Raw genomic sequence first — 19,036 nt, forward strand, 5'->3', positions numbered from 1 at the left:
GTAACCTTTGTTCTGCCATTTGCGTACTGGCGAGAGTCACTTGCCGTCAGGTGCGCAACACCACATAAATTGTTGGCCAATCAAAAAGAAATCCCGTAACGCTATAGCCAACATTCACCAGGAGATGGCGACAGACAACATAGAATCACTCTATTACAGACGGCGTCGCCATGGCTGTAACTTCCTCGTTCTTCTGCTTCATCTCCTTGTGTGTGCAGTTTTTTATTAAAATCTGTAGATGTTGTAACGTGATTGGGCAGGCAAGCTGGTTATATAGTGGGAAAGCGGACGTGAAAACTGGCTGTCCCCACTCAGGTCCGCATGGAGCTAGAGGGGGCGTGACCTCCAGCTCCGGCTGAATTTCGCGAGATTTTCGGGAGAAAATTTCTTCCGGGAGGTATTCGGGAGAGGCGCTGAATTTCGGGAGCCTCCCGGAAAATCCGGGAAGGTTGGCAAGTTTGGCTGCTGATAGCCTATAGCCTAGCTTTTTGTAAGTGACTTGGGTTAAATAGAGGAGCTTGAGGAGTTTTGACTGTTTTGCACGCCGGTGTTTGGAAGCAGTAGGGGGCAAAGGACGGAGCCTGGAGGCCCACCTCGGAGCTCGCTTGTTGTTGTTGTTCTGTGCAAAGTGTCCGTCCTCAGTTGGGAGCGGCGTGACAGGAATAGAGGGAGGAGACGGGCGAGCGAGCGAGGGGGAGGGACACCAGCCCGCAGAGAGACTGAAGCGTGGCGAGCAAGGAAGGGAGCGGGTGCAGAAGGTTCCAGCAGAGCCAGGAGACAACAGGCAGGCGCCGCTCGGTCCAGAAGTCAGAGTGCGGGGGAGGGGGCGGACGGACGGACAGGGAGAACATCGTTTGTCTGCTCAATAAGATGCGCTGAGGCGAGGACGGCACTGTTACCATGGCGACGTGGCGCCGCTTGACAAGGACCATGGATGCAAACAAATGCCTACTTTTCTTCACTCTCTGCACGCCGGGTAAGTTTTTTTGTTTTTTTTCACTGGCATTTTAAAACTTTGACTCATTCCGGGCTGGGATGATAAAATCAATATTGTATTTGTTCCATCATGTTTTTTAATTATTCATACCAATGTCTCCTTAAAGACTAGAATTGTTTTATTTATTTTTCAAATCAGTATCACATTTTTTTGTTTGATGTACTTTTATTCAATATTATTGTTAAATGAATAGCATTCAAAGATATTACAGTCTATATATTTGAAAATAATCATGAGAATCAGAATCAGAATAAAGTACTTCTGATTGTGATTCTGATGATTTTCTTTAAATATATACTCTTTAATACAGAATAAATAAAATCAGAATCAGGTCATTCTGATTCTGATTTAGATTTTTTTTTAATACAGAATAAATAAAATCAGAATAAAGTACTTCTGATTCTGATTTTGATTATTATTTTCCTAAATATATAGACTTTAATAGCTCCAAATGCAATTCATTTCAGACGATAAAGAAAAGAAAATACAATATTAGAACGTTTTATTTTTATATTTTAGTATGTTACATATTTTTATTACTTTCATTTGGTAACTCTGAAAAAATGCCTTCAAATTATATACATTTTAGAAAGGAAAAAAATGTTTAAAAACGTTTCATCATTTTTAATTGATTTAATTAAATATTTTGAGTGCTTTGAATTTGGGGCAATAGAAAGCAATATTAAGGAATAGATGATTGTTTTTCGTCTATTTTAAATTTTTAACTATTCATCATTGCTTTTGTTTATTTTGTCAATACAAGCCTTTAGTACCCCAAACAATATAACATTTAGAACATTAAAAAAACTAATATTAGAAATATGGATTATTTTTTTAGCAATTTGTTTAACTTTTCATTTTTTTATTTTTATTTAATTTAATTTTATATGTATATATATATATATATATATGTATATATATATATATATATATATATATATATATATATATATATAATATATATATATATATATATATACATATATATATATATATATATATATATATATATATATATATATATATATATATATATATATATATATATATATATATAAACTTTAATAGCTCCAAATGCTATTTATTTTAGATGATAACAAAAATTAAAATTTTTAGTCCAATTTTTTTTTTTTTTTTTTGGTATGGTACATTTGTTTATAGAAAAAATACCTCCAAATTGAATGAATTTTAGGAAATGAAAAAAAAACAGCTATCAATCAATTAATAATTTTTTAACAAGGTTTCATCATTTTCAATTGCTTTTTGAATTTTGAGCAATACAAAGCAATAATAAGGGCTATATCAATTTTTTTGTCTATTTTCTATTTTTAATTATTTATCATTGCTTTTATATATTTTTTCAATACAAGCCTTTAGTACCCAAAACAATATAACATTTAGAGAAAAAAAAATAAAATTGAAATATGCTTTTTTTTTAATCTATTTTTTAAACTTTTCATTATTTTTTTTAATCTTCATTCAATATTTTATTTTAATATATAGACATTAATACCTCCTAATGCTATTAATTTTAGATGATAAAAAAAGAATAATTATTAGCATGATTTTTTTATTTTTATTTTTGGTATGTTACATATTTTAATAACTTTCATTTAGTAATTCAAAAAAATTATTCAAATGATATGAATTTTAGAAAAAAACAGTTATCAATCAATTATTATTCTTTTAAAAACGTTTCATAATTTTTAATTGCTTGAATTAAATATTTTAAGTGCTATGAATTTTGGCTAATAGGAAGCAATAATAAGGAATGGATGATTGTTTTTCGCCTATTTTTCATTTTTATTTATTCATCATTGCTTTTATTTTATTTTTGTCAATACAAGCCTTTAGTACCCCAACCACTATAACATTTAGAAAAAAAAGCAAAAATTAGAAATATTCATTATGTTTTATCCATTTTTTGTTTGTTTGTTTTGTTGTTGTTTTTATTATTTTCATTCAATATAGGTGCTAGGAATTTCAGAAAGCAATGATAATGAATACAATGCATGATTTTTATTTTTCTATTTATGATTGTTTTTATTACTTAGAATTATGTTTATCTAATATTTTTTACAACAACACAAGCCTTTAGTACCCCCGAAAGAAAATAAGCAATAATTACACTAGAAAAAATGTTTTCACAATTTTTTGGGGTAATTACTTTTAATACATTCAAATGCTATGAATTTTAAACAATAGAATGCAATAATACGGGCTTCACGGTGGCAGAGGGGTTAGTGCGTCTGCCTCACAATACGAAGGTCCTGCACTCCTGGGTTCAAATCCAGGCTCGGGATCTTTCTGTGTGGAGTTTGCATGTTCTCCCCGTGAATGCGTGGGTTCCCTCCGGGTACTCCGGCTTCCTCCCACTTCCAAAGACATGCACCTGGGGATAGGTTGATTGGCAACACTAAATTGGCCCTAGTGTGTGAGTGTGAATGTTGTCTGTCTATCTGTGTTGGCCCTGCGATGAGGTGGCGACTTGTCCAGGGTGTACCCCGCCTTCCGCCCGATTGTAGCTGAGATAGGCGCCAGCGCCCCCCGCGACCCCGAAAGGGAATAAGCGGTAGAAAATGGATGGATGGAGAATGCAATAATACATGTATTATTACTTTTCTTTAATATTTAATTGTATATGTTTTATTTCATACCCCAGAACAATATGAACATTAAAAAATAAAAAAACAATTGTTATAAATATACAATTGTTTTCCTTTTCATTTTTTCTAATTATTTGTAGTAAATATTTTGTGTAAGTGATATGAATTTTAGACAGCGGAAAGTAATGATGTGTTTTTATTATTCATAATTAATTTTTATTTAAAATTTCATCAAACAATACAAGCCTTCAATACACCAAAACAGTATACATTTTTAGAAAAGAAAGTAATAATTACAACTATAAATATACATTTTTAATCAATATATTATTTCTGATTACTTTTTATACAAAGTTCAAAAGCCAGCATCCGTGATGGTATGGGGGTGCATTAGTGCCCAAGGCATGGGTAACTTACACATCTGTGAAGGCACCATTAATGCTGAAAGGTACATACAGGTTTTGGAACAACATATGTTGCCATCTAAGCGCCGTCTTTTTCATGGACGCCCCTGCTTATTTCAGCAAGACAATGCCAAGGCCCATTCAGCACAGTAAAAGAGTGCAGGTACTTTCCTGGCCCGCCTGCAGTCCAGACCTGTCCCCCATCGAAAATGTGTGGAGCATTATGAAGCGTAAAATATGACAGCGGAGACTCCGGACTGTTGAACGACTGAAGCTCTACATAAAACAAAAATGGGAAAGAATTCCACTTTCAAAGCTTCGACATTTAGTTTCCTCAGTTCCCAAACGTTTATTGAGTGTTGTTAAAAGAAAAGGTGATGTAACAGTTGTGAACATGCCCTTTCCCAACTACTTTGGCACATGTTGCAGACATGAAATTCTAAGTTAATCATTATTTTGAAAAAAAAAAAAAAAGGTTTATGAGTTTGACTTGTCCAGGGTGTACGCCGCCTTCCGCCAGATTGTAGCTGAGATAGGCACCAGCGCCCCCCGCTACCCCAAAGGGAATAAGCGGTAGGAAATGGATGGATGGAGTTTGAACATCAAATATCTTGTCTTTGTAGTGCATTCAATTGAATATGGGTTGAAAGGGATTTGCAAATCATTGTATTCTGTTTATATTTACATCTAACTCAATTTCTCAACTCATGTGGAAACGGGGTTTGTATATCTTTTTTAATCAATTGATTATTTCTGATTACTTTTAACACCTCCAAGTTCTCTGGATTTTATACAATAGAAAGCAATAATAAAAATTACATGATTTCCTTTTCTACTTTTTGCTTTATTTTTTTTTTAAGATTTTTTTTAAATATTTACTTTAGTCAATAAAAGCCAATAAATATAAATATTCCAAATATGCAATGTTTTTTATCCATTATTTTTTTACTTAAATGTTTAAAATGACTTTTTGTTCAATATTTTGTTTAAGTAGTATACATTTTTGGCAATAAAAGACAATAATAATGAATATAGAATTTTTTGTGTAATTTTTATTTATTTAGTATGCTTTTATTCAATATTTTATTCATCAATATAAGCCTTTAATACCTCAAAACAATATAATTTTAGAAAAAAAGAAGCAATCATTACAAATGTGCAATTATTTTGCATCCATTTTCTTTACTTCAATTTTTCAATTTACTTTTTGTTCAATATTTTTTTAAGTGATATACATTTTAGACAACACAAATAAATAATATTGAATGCATTTTTTGTCTGGTTTTTTTAGTATTTAATATGCTTTTATTTAACATTTTATTCATCAATATAAGCCTTTATTACTTCAAAACAATATGAATTTTAAAGAAGGAAAAAAGCAATAATTACAACTAAAAATCATTTTTTAATCTATTTTTTTCTTTTTATTTGACCTAATTACTTTAAAAGGAATAATAACAAATAAATGTGATTGTTTTCCCCCGCTGCGTTGCCCGGGTGACCTGCTAAAGCGCCTGGCGAGGGCGGTGTGCAAACAGTGCCAACAGATATGTGCTGATTGTGCACTTCTGGCCCAAGAGAACACATTGATCAAACCAGGACAGAATTGGGTCCAACCAGCGGCAAACTAAACCTGGATGAAGCAGTTCGGCATGTGGGACTTTTTAGTAGACATAAAAGAAAACACAAGTCTATTTCGAATCATTTCTTGGATTGATCAACCAAAAACTAATTAGTGTTAAATTAATGAATTTTTGTGTGTTCATACTCATCGTTTAACCTCAGTTGACCCCGTAAGAAATCATGTAAAGCATACTTGCCAACCTTGAGACCTCCGATTTCGGGAGGTGGGGGGTGGGTTTGAGGCGTGGTTGGGGGGGTGGTTTGGTTGGGGGCGTGGTTAAGTGGGGACGAGTATAATTCACCAACTCGAGTATTTCATACATATATATATATATATATATATATATATATATATATATATATATATATATATATATATATATATATATATATAGGAAATACTTGACTTTCAACGAAATCTAGCTATACATATTTATTTTATTATATATATAAATAAAATAAATAGTTGAATTTCAGACGGCACTTATCAAATACACAGTAATAAAAACACAGTTGTTCTACTAACTGTACTGTGCTTGCTGGTTATTAAAAAAACAACAACAACAACACTTACCTTTCACTATTTGAGTAACCTTTGTTCTGCCATTTGCTTACTGGCAACACCACAAATCGTTGGCCAATCAAAAAGCAACCTCATAACGCTATAGCCAACATTCACCAGGAGATGGCGACAGACAACATAGAATCACTCTATTACATACGGCGTCGCCATGGCTGTAACTTCCTCGTTCTTCTGCTTGGTCTCCTTGTGTGTGCAGTTTTTTATTAAAAATCCGTAGATGTTGTAACGTGATTGGGCAGGCAAGCTGTTTATATAACAGGAAAGCGGACGTGAAAACAGGCTGTCCCCACTCATGTCCGCATGGAGCTGGAGGGGGCGTGAATTTCGGGAGATATCCGGGAGAATATTTCTTCCGGGAGGTTTTAGGGAGAGGCGCTGAATTTCGGGAGTCTCCCGGAAATTCCGGGAGGGTTGGCAAGTATGATGTAAAGAGAAATAATCTGTTCCAGGGGCCACAATAATTCATATCTCATGATGCAGTAAATTGGAAATGCGGACATGTTTTTTACTGTCTACGAGACTTTGCATGTGCAAATAATAAGCAACTATAATTATTTCATCCTTGTTTATATTGTAAAATTGTGCTGTTATATTTTTCATGATACTATTGTGTGCTTAGCTGTTGTGTAGCTGCTAATAGCCTATTGAGTAGCATGTTTATTTTTTGTAAATGACTTGACTAAAAGAGAAGAAATTGTGTGTTTATTGGAGGACATTTAGATATTAATTTTGCACAAGTAAACACGCTGTAGGGCTGCTTGTATCGCACATGATATCACACAGAAGTAACACACTGTAGGACTGCTTGTATCGCATATGATATCACACACGCAAGTAAACACGCCGTAGGACTGCTTGTATCGCACATGATATCACACACACAAGTAAACACGCTGTAGGGCTGCTTGTATCGCACATGGTATCACACAGAAGTAAACACGCTGTAGGGCTGCTTGTATCGCACATTATCACACAACAAGTAAACACCCTGCAGGGTTGCTTGTATCACACATGATATCACACACAAGTAAACACGCTGTAGGGCTGCTTGTATCGCACATTATCACACAACAAGTAAACACCCTGCAGGGTTGCTTGTATCACACATGATATCACACACAAGTAAACACGCTGCAGGGCTGCTTGTAACGCACATGATATCACACACAAGTATACACGCTGTTAGGGTGCTTGTATCGCACATGATATCACACACACAAGTAATCACGCTGTAGGGCTGCTTGTATCGCACATGATATCACACACACAAGTAATCACGCTGTAGGGCTGCTTGTATCACACATGATATCACACACAAGTAAACACGCTGTTAGGGCTGCTTGTAACGCACATGATATCACACACAATTATACACGCTGTTAGGGTGCTTGTATCGCACATGATATCACACACAAGTATACACGCTGTTAGGGTGCTTGTATCGCACATGATATCACACACAATTATACACGCTGTTAGGGTGCTTGTATCGCACATGATATCACACACACAAGTAATCACGCTGTAGGGCTGCTTGTATCGCACATGATATCACACACAAGTATACACGCTGCAGGACTGCCTGTATCGCACATTTTACATGAAAGCATATATAATCCAATATTTGTTTTTTTTTGCTAATATCGGACCGAAATCCGATGTCAATATCAGATCTCTAGGTGAAAATGTTTTTCTTGCAAAATTACGACTTTTTCTTGGAAAAAATTACTTTATTTTCACATCAGATTTAATAAAAAAATTAAATAAATTAAAACAATTATTTCCCAGAAAATTTGACTTTTTTTTTGTAATTTATGACATTTTCTAAAAAAAAAAAAAAATCATTTAATTTTTGTATTCTCTGACCAGTTTTCACACAAACATAATACATTTTCACAAAATTGCTTTTCTTTTCACCCCAGTTTTTTTTTTATACAGAATAATAATAATAATATTTACTTTTCCGGATTACAATTTTCCTATGAAAAATATGAACATATTCTTGCAAGAGAAAATTTTTCTCCAGAATTAAATTTCACTAATATTACTATTTTAACCAGATTTTTTTTGTTTCACTTGTGTGGATTTTTTTTTTTTTTCTCAAAGTGTAATTATTAAATCTGAATTCATTAATAATTGGTTGTTTTAATTATCAACGTTTTCACACACACAAAAAAGAGAATAATAAAAAAACGTTTTCCCCCCCCAAAAAACAAATGTGTTTACTGTAAATTAGGACATTTTATTGCACATAATCAGACTTGATTTTTTTTTTTTTTTTTTTAAATGGAAATTATTTTCCAGAAAAATGTGACCTAAATTGGGAAATGATAAACTTTCCTGGAAAACATGACTTTGAATACAAATGTATTTTTATTTAAAAACAACCATCTCAATTTTTAAACTAAATCTGACAAATGTGCAACATTGTTCTAATGATTATTATCTACGTCTAGCTTGTGGGCTATCGTGCGCTCAGCTGCTGGGTAGCTGCTAGCTTATATTAGCCTGCAGCTTAGCATGTAGACCAAAAAGGGAAGAAAGGAGCAAAGTCTCAGTGATTACGACCCATTCTACGAAAGGCGTTTTTCTGTCTGACGCACGGAGCACTAAGGAATGTTCCGTGAGCCAATGTTCCCGCAGAGCGCCTGCTTTGACCCGCACATTGTTAGCCCGCTAGCCCCGCCTCCTGAAGCTATTACGCTGCTTTTAGCGCGCCTCCATTTAATATCCGTGGCTTTGTCCCTACGCCGCTGACGGTGATGAAGCAAAGGTCACGCCTCCCTCGTACTCCGTGTCGTCGCTTGATGGACGCCGCCTCGCACGGACAAAAAGAAAGAACAAAACAAAAGAAAAACGAGGTCACGGCGAGGAGGAATAAAAAGAGAAATAAATGGTTGTGTTTAATAGGATATTGATTCTATGTTTGTGGATGCGTGTTTGCAGGATTGTATGTCGACAAAAGACTTGATTAAAAATCATGCCAGCATACAGGAAGTTGTTTTTGGGGTCTTACTGTCCCCTAGTGGTGGTTTATGTGATAGCAGTTGTATTGTATTCTGTTGACGTATCCACCCCATTCCATTTTGAAGGTTATTTTTTCCCAACAACTGTAGATAATGATGAATCTTTGGCCAGCCCACAGTTCGATTCAACTCCTGGGGTGATGATTCGATTCAAACCGCTTCTTATTGGGTATGACAATTATAATTTTAAAAAAAATATTTAAACATTTTTTTTTACAAGTTAGAACATCTACTTCTGCTTGAAAAAGATGGCTTAAAAAAAGTTTTTTAAAATAATTGATTCTTTAAAAAAAATATATGATTATACATAATTTTTAGTATGACAGTTTTATTTCATTTTGTAAAATTAAGGCTTTTTTTTTTTCATACAAAATATCTTTCTTGCAAGATTACTGTCTCTAGAAAAAAGAGAAATATATTACAACTACTATTGTTTTTGTTTTGTAAAAATTCAATTCAGAATCCATTCTTGATTCAAATTTATTCTTGCAATGTGTTATTTGGTAAAATCATTAAAATGATTTTTTTTTTTTTTTTTTACACATTAGAAAAGGTACTTCTGTTTGCATTAAGATGCCCTAAAAAATGTCTTCCCCCCCAAAAAAAGATAACATCTGATTCCTATATTGAATGTTGTTATAATAATTATCCATCCATCCATCCATTTTCTACCGCTTATTCCCTTTTTGGGGTCACGGGGGGCGCAGGCGCCTATCTCAGCTACAATCGGGTGGAAGGCGGGGTACACCCTGGACAAGTTGCCACCTCATCGCAGGGCCAACACAGATAGACAGACAACATTCACACTCACATTCACACTATAATAAACTTTATTTATTTTATATTTTTTAACAAGTTAAAGCAACTTCTGGTTGCATTAGGATGGCCTCAAAAATTTAAAATAAAAAGGATTCTTTTTTTTAAAAAAAATGCTGTTATTGTATATAATTTTACTCCAAAATTTGTATTTAATTTTGTAAAATTAAGAATTTTATGAATTTTTCCCAAAATAAAAACACTTTTTTTTATTGTAGATGTTCATCACACAAAATTAAACTTGATTCTAAAAAATGTAAACAAATTTTAGCCAGAAAAATTTGACTTAATTTTGTAAAATTACATTTTCTGGGGGAAGAAAATCGTGACTGTATTTTCATATTCTCTGAACAGTTTTCATGCAAAATTGGAATTCTTTGCTTTTTTTGTCCAAAAATTTTAAATTAAGACTTTTTTTTTCCATACAAAATATGTTTCTTGCAGACAATTTTCTCTAAAAAGAGAATAATTATTACGACTACTATTTTTTTTAACCAAAAAATATTGATTTTGTTTTGTAAAAATTTGATTCATTGATCGATTTTTGATTCAAACTGATTCTTGCAATGTTATTTTGTATAATAATTGTACTTAAACTTTTTTTTTTACAGGTTAAAGCTACTTCCTGTTGAATTAAGATGGCCAAAAAAAGAAAAAAAAATCTGATACTTATAAAAACAAATATTTGTATTATATATCCTTTTTACTACAACATTTTTATTTAAGTTTGAAAAATTAACACTTTTCATCTTTTTTTCCCAAAATAAAAACTCTTTTTTTTATTGTAGATATTATGCCAAAAAAATTTGATTTTATTTTGTAAACTTTCGACATTTTCTGGAAAAAAAATCATGACTTTATTCTCGTATTCCCTGAACAGTTTTCACACAAATAGGACTTTATTTTCACAAAATTGCTTTTTTTGTCCCAAAAATTTTAATTAAGACTTTTCTTCCCATACAAAACATTTTTCTTGCATGATAACTTCCTCTAGAAAAAAAATAACTATTAATAATATTTTTTTTCCTACCAAAAAATATAAATTTTGCTTTGTAAAAACTCGATTCAGAATCGGTTCTGGATTCAAACCAATTCTTGCAATGTGTTATTTGGTATTTTAATTATAATGAAACTTTTTTCTTTTTTTTTTTTTACATTTTTGTATTCTCTGAACAGTTTTCACACACAATAGGAATTTATTTTCACAAAATTGCTCTTTTTGTCCCAAAAAATTTAAACTAAAACTTTCGTTTCATACAAAATATTTTTCTTGCAAAACAAAAAAAAAAGAATTATTACTACTAGTGAAGTGAAGTGATTTATATTTATATAGCGCTTTTTCTCTAGTGACTCAAAGCACTTTACATAGTGAAACCCAACATCTAAGTTACATTCAAACCAGTGTGGGTGGCACTGGGAGCAGGTGGGTAAAATGTCTTGCCCAAGGACACAACGGCAGTGACTAGGATGGCGGAAGCGGGAATCGAACCTGCAACCCTCAAGTTGCTGGCACGGCCGGTCTACCAACCGAGCTAAACCGCCCTACTATTTATTTATTTGTTTTTTTTAAAGAAAAAATTGTAATTTTGTTTTGTAAAAAATAAAAAAAAATAAAAAATTCTCATAAAAAATGAACTGTGTTATTTTATATCATTTTTTGTAATGGACATTTGAAATGTATTCAAATCGCAATGAATATGAATTTCGATTCGGTTGTGAATGGATTATTTTGTGCACCCCAAATAAACAGTCCAACTTCATAATCAACCATAATTAACGGTGCCTCTAGTGGTTGTAGATAAGTACTGCACTCAAATACTTTACACATAATTTTGCAGACTTGACCAAGTTATTCTTCTTTTCTTGTCGTTTCCGTTTGTGGTTCTATGGTTAATAGGTGTCCCCCCCAAAAAATACAAATATTCGAATGATTTGCGATTCTTATTTGCAGCAATTTTAATTGAGTCAAATTTTTTTAATCGATTAAAGTTTTTTATAAAAACGTTTTTTTAATCAATTTAAACATTTTGAATTGATGAATGAATTTAAAAAAAATCTATTCATTCATCAAAAAAAATTTTTTAACCGTAGATTAAAACTTTTCCCCCACCAAAATCAGACTTCATTGAGAAAAAAAGAAAAACAATAATTTGCCCGAATAAATACATTATGTAAAATGACGACATTGTCTGGAAACACATGACTTTAATTTCGTATTCTTTGAACATTTTCCACGCAAAAATTTAATTTGTTTTTAAGAATAAAACATTTTTTCCTTAAAATAAAAACAATTTTGTTGACTGTAATCAATAAATAATTTTTTTGTTAAAACATTCTTTTTTTTTAATTATTATTATTTTTTTCACACTGCTATTTTTTTCAAATCTGTCCTGTCCAGTCACTTTATGTTTGTATATAATTTTATCAAACAAAAGCAGTTTTCTTTTAAGTAATGTAGACATTTGTCAGATCTGTTTATCTATTTTATGGCAGAATGTAGTTAATCATTGACCTGTCGCAAAACGTTATTGAAAAAAATATTGATTTTGAATCAAGAATATTATATTGATGCAATATGACATCAACAGGAGTCATACATCCTTGTATTATTTAGTAGTGTGGAATGTTAGAGAAGGTTTGATCAAACAATGAAAAACGCTAACGTATTTATTATTAATCGTCTGGTATGGACCTATGCTGTCTTTAAGTGGATGTGGAGTGGTAATTGGTGTTTTTGGCAACACCGAGCAGTCACAATTATTCATAAGTTTAAGGTCATACGTTGAATGATGCGGACACGCTTATTACTTAGTACTTTCTAATACTGACGTTATATGTGTAAGTAATATGCAACTCTGATTATGTGATACTTGTTTGTATTGATTTACACTGCACTATTCTGCAATGATATTTACTTATGTCTTGCTTGTGTGTTTAGCTGTTGTGTAAAGCCTAGCATGTATCAAAAATGACTTTTTTGAAATAAAATGTAAACACCATGCAGGACCACTCGTATCAAATATTTTACATCACCAATATCATCTGATACTTGCTTTTTTTTTTTTTTTTAATCAGACGGATATACGATATTGATAACATCAGATCAGAACGCTTGTACTAAACAAGGAATTGTGCAGTGTTTGGGTTGTTCGTCTTTTGATTTTTACACCATACCTGCACTTCCTACAGCATGTTGTACTTCTTTGGGCAGCAAACTCGTCGAGACAGAATCCACAGCGCCCCTGCTGGTACAGCAAAATACTGCACCTCAAAGATTTTTTTGTCCCTCAAATACTCGTGTATAGATGTGTTTAGTTTATATCTATGTGTACATATATATATATATATATATATATATATATATATATATATATATATATATATATATATATGTATATATACACATTTATGTATATATGTATGTACATATATATATATGTATATATACACATTTATGTATATATGTATGTACATATATATATATATATATATATATATATATATATATATATATATATATATATATATCCATCCATCCATTTCTACCGCTTATTCCCTTTTGGGGTCGCGGGGGGCGCTGGCGCCTATCTCAGCTACAATCGGGTGGAAGGCAGGGTACACCCTGGACAAGTCGCCACCTCATCGCAGTATATATATATATATATATATGTATATATATATATATATATATATATATATATATATATATATATATATATATATATACATATATATGTATATATACACACGCAAAACACAAAACCGGTGACGTCACGTTGTGTAAATGGTAAATAAAAACAGAATACAATGATTTGCAAACCCTTTTCAACTTACATTCAATTGAATAGACTGCAAAGACAAGATATTTAATGTTCACACTGGAAAACTTTATTTTTGCAAATATTAGCTCATTTGGAATTTGATGCCTGCGACATTGTCAGGCATTGTTGGTGACGAACACCAGGATGCAGAGATGGCAGGCTTGATGCAGGAAAACATGATATAATGTCCAAAAAAATTTAGGGAAAACACGAACCATGAACCGGGAGACAGGAACAGGAATCAGGGAACAGCTCACGGCATACAGGAAATAGCTGACAGGATACAGGAGACGAGGAACCAGGGAGAACTGGAGACAGCAAAAAATCATTAGCACACAATACTCCAGCCCTGACTGGAGGGCGAGGCAGGTATAAATAGTAGCCTGATTGGCAATTGCCACCAGGTGTGCCAGGTACAGATGAGGGAAATAAGCGCTCAGGGAGAAGTGCAGGAAAAGGAACCAAAATAAGCACGCTGACAGGAAATAAAACACAGAGAGGAAAAAACAAAACGTAACCAAACTGTCAGTGTCAAACCTGACAAACATGTTTCAAAAACGCTGACACAAGTGGCAAAAAAGGCTGAGAAAGTTGAGGAATGCTCATCAAACACTTATTTGGAACATACCACAGGTGAACAGGCTAATTGGGAACAGGTGGGTGCCATGATTGGGTATAAATGTAGCTTCCATGAAATGTTCAGTCATTCACAAACAAGGATGGGGCGAGGGTCATCACTTTGTCAACAAATGCGCGAGCAAACTGTTTGAGAACAAAATTTTTCAAACAACTATTGCAAGGAATTTAGGGATTTCACATTTCCGCTCCGTAATATTATCAAAAGGTTCAGAGAATCTGGAGAAATCATTGCACGTAAGCGATGATATTACGGACTTTCGATCCGTCAGGCAGTACTGCATCAAAAAGCAACATCAGTGTGTAAAGGATATCACCACATGGGCTCAGGAACACTCAGAAAACCACTGTCAGTAACTATAGTTGGTCGCTCCATCTGTAAGTGCAAGTTAAAACTACTATGCAAAGCCAAAGCCATTTATCAACAACACCCAGAAACGCCGCGGGCTTTGCTGGGCCCGAGCTCATCTAAGATGGACTCATGCAAAGTGTAAAAAAGTGTTCTGTGGGGCCAACGAATCCACATTTCAAATTGTTTTTTGAATCTGTGGACGTGGTGTCCTCTGGAACAAAGAGGAAAAGAACCATCCGGATTGTTACAGGCGCAAAGTTGAAAAGCCAGCATCTGTGATGGTATGGGGGTGTATTAGTGCCGAAGGCATGGGTAACTTACACATCTGTGAAGGCACCATTAATGCTGAAAGGTACATACAGGTTTTGGAGCAACATATGTTGCCATCCAAGCAACGTTATCATGGACGCCCCTGCTTATTTCAGCAAGACAATGCCAAGCCACGTGTTACAACAGCATGGCTTCATAGTAAAAGAGTGGAGGTACTAGACTGGCCTGCATGGAGTCCAAACCAGCCTCCCATTGAAAATGTGTGGCGCAATATGAAGCCTAAAATACCACAACATTGTTGAACAACTTAAGCTGCACATTAAGCAAAAATGGGAAAGGATATTATGTATACGTATGTATTAGGGCTGCGAATCTTTAGGTGTCTCACGATTCGATTCAATATCGATTCTTGGGGTCGCATTTCGATTATATATCGATTTTTTCGAATTAAAGCGATTCTCGATTCAAAAACGATATTTTTCCAATTCAAAACGATTCTGTATTCATTCAATACATAGGATTTCAGCAGGATCTACCCCAGTCTGCTGACATGCAAGCAGAGTAGTAGATTTTAGTAAAAAGCTTTAATAATTGTAAAGGACAATGTTTTATCAACTGATTGCAATAATGTAAATTTGTTTGTAACTATTAAACGAACCAAAAATATGACTTATTTTATCTTTGTGAAAACATTGGACACAGTGTGTTTGTCAAGCTTATGAGATGCGATGCAAGTGTAAGCCACTGTTCTTTTTTTAAATTTTCTATAAATGTCTAATGATAATGTCAATGAGGGATTTTTAATCACTGCTATGCTGAAATTATAACTAATATTGATACTTTTGTTGATAATATTCATTTTTGTTTCACTACTTTTGGTTTGTTCTGTGTTGTGTTTGTGTCTCCTCAATTGCTCTGTTTATTGCAGTTCTGAGTGTTGCTGGGTCAGGTTTGGTTTTGGAATTGGATTGCATTGTTATGGTATTGCTGTGTATTGTTTTGTTGGATTGATAAGAAAAAAAAAAAATTAAAATTGATTTAAAAAAAAAAGAGAATCGATTCTGAATCGCACAACGTGATAATCACGATTCGTATTCGAATCGATTTTTTCCCACACCCCTAATATGTATGTATATACATGTACTTGTATATATGTTTAATTGTGTGTATATAAATATACACACATAAATGTGTGTATATATATATATATGTGTGTGTGTGTATATATATGATGTATGTATGTATATGTATATGTGTATATATGTATGTGTGTGTGTAATTATGTATATATGTATGTATATATATATATTAGTATATAAAAATGTATGTATACACATTTGTATATATACACATATATGTATATATTTATATATATATGTATGTATATACAAATGTATATATATATACATATATATATATATATATATATATATATATATATATATATATATATATATATATGTATACCTATGTATACATGTGTATATGTACATGTAGATATACATGTATATGTATATATATGTGTGTGTGTATATAAATATATATATATATATATATATATATATATATATATATATATATACACACATATCACATGGAAGAAAGCTGAACTTTACTGTAAGATGGGTAAAAGTGCTGACTTGTACAGTAAGCTCAGGGACATGTCTGTAATTGTTGTGAGACCTCACTGGGTCGTCTTCACCAGAATGTGAGCTGCTTCTAAAAGAGGAGTGTGTGTGTGTGTGTGTGTGTGTGTGTGTGTGTGTGTGTGTGTGTGTGTGTGTGTGTGGGGGTGCGTGTGCATGTGTGTGTGCTGCTCAGGTGGGGGGTTGGGGGAGTAGGCACAGCATGTCCTCTGATGCAGGTCCATGGCAGCCTTCAGTGGTCTGGTGTAAGCATGATGGCAGCTGAGAGCATGGGAGTGTCCTTCTGCTGGCATCAAGTCTCTTTACGACCCACAATCCTCCATGGCCCACACACACTCAGTGAGTGACGTGTGCAGTATTCATATCACAACAACGTGTTTATAACGACGTGCTCATAACGACGTGCTCAAACGCATCAGTGACAAAAACGTCTGCCTTCCAAAAACTGCTGTGAAAATGCTGGATGTTAAATTGAATAAAATGAAGCTCTTCTCTCGGCTGAAAGACATGAAGCAATTTGGACACATTACACATCCTCAAACATCACATACGCATTTTAACATCACTTTTAAACATCATGTACGCATTTTAACATCACTTTTAAACATCACGTATGCATTTTAACATCACTTCTAAAGATCATATCTACATTTTAAACATCACTTTTAAACATCACGTACGCATTTTAACATCACTTTTAAACATCACGTACGCATTTTAACATCACTTTTAAACATAAAATAAACACTTTGAACATCTCATACACATTTTAAACATTACATACGTATTTTAACATCACTTTTAAACATCATGTACGCATTTTAACATCACTTTTAAACATCACGTATGCATTTTAACATCACTTCTAAAGATCACATCTACATTTTAAAAATCACTTTTAAACATCACGTACGCATTTTAACATCACTTTTAAACATCACGTACGCATTTTAACATCACTTTTAAACATCACATACACATTTTAAATATCACTTTTTAACATCACATACGCATTTTAAACATCACTTTTAAACATTACATACACATTTTAAACATCATTTTTAAACATCACATACCTATCTTAAACATCACATACACATTTTAAACATCACTTTTAAACATCACATATGCATTTTAAACATCACATACACATTTTAAACATCCCTATTAAACATCATATATGCATTTTAAACATCACTTTTAAAAATCAATTACACATTTTAAACATCACTTTTAAACATTAAATACACATTTCAAACATTCCTTTTAAATATCATGTATGCATTTTAAACATCACTTTTAAACATTATGTACACATTTTAAACATCACATATACATTTTAAACATCACTTTTAAACATCACATATGCATTTTAAACATCGCTTTAAAACAATACGTACACATTTTAAACATCACTTTTAAACATCAAATACGCATTTTAAACATAATTTTCAAACATCAAATAAACACTTTGAACATCACATACTCATTTTAAACATTACTTTTAAACATTACATACGCATAAGTAAACATTGATTGATTGATTGATTTTCGACATCACTTTTAAAAATCACATACACATTTTAAACATCACTTTTAAACATCACGTACACATTTTAACATCACTTTTAAAGATTACATACACGTTTTAAACATCACTTTTTAACATCACATACACATTTTAAAGATCACTTTTAAACATTACATACACATTTTAAACATCACATACGTATTTTAAACATCAGTTTTAAACATCACACACCTATTTTAAATGTCACATACACATTTTAAACATCACTTTTAAACATCACATACACATTTTAAACATCACATACCGGTACACATTTTAAACATCACTATTAAACATCACATATGCATTTTAAACATCAATTTTAAACATCACATACACATTTTAAACATGACTTTTAAACATCAAATACACACTTTGACATCACATACACATATTAAACATCACTTTTAAACATTACATACACATTTTAAACATCACATACGCATTTTAAAGATCACTTTTAAACATTACATACACATTTTAAACATCATACACGCATTTTAAAGATCACTTTTAAACATTACATAAACATTATAAACATCACATACGCATTTAAACATCACTTTTAAACATCACATACCTATTTTAAACATCACTTTCAAACACCAAATACACACTTTGACATCACATACACATATTAAACATCACTTTTAAACATCACATACGCATTTTAGACATCACTTTTA

At 32.6% G+C, this 19,036-nt stretch overlaps 1 protein-coding gene across 1 annotated transcript in view; it reads left to right on the top strand.

The window, feature by feature from the left end:
- The first annotated feature begins 769 nt into the window (after positions 1 to 769).
- LOC133544260 (neuronal acetylcholine receptor subunit alpha-2-like) overlaps positions 770 to 19,036 on the top strand; it is a 56,495-nt gene continuing 38,228 nt past the window's right edge. Inside the window, exon 1 of the mRNA XM_061889420.1 lies at positions 770 to 976. Coding sequence (XP_061745404.1) covers positions 901 to 976 — 76 coding nt within the window. The 5' untranslated portion in view covers positions 770 to 900. The remainder of the gene's footprint in view (positions 977 to 19,036) is intronic.

The sequence above is a fragment of the Nerophis ophidion genome, linkage group LG27, assembly GCF_033978795.1.
Source record: "Nerophis ophidion isolate RoL-2023_Sa linkage group LG27, RoL_Noph_v1.0, whole genome shotgun sequence".
Classification (NCBI taxonomy): domain Eukaryota; kingdom Metazoa; phylum Chordata; class Actinopteri; order Syngnathiformes; family Syngnathidae; genus Nerophis; species Nerophis ophidion.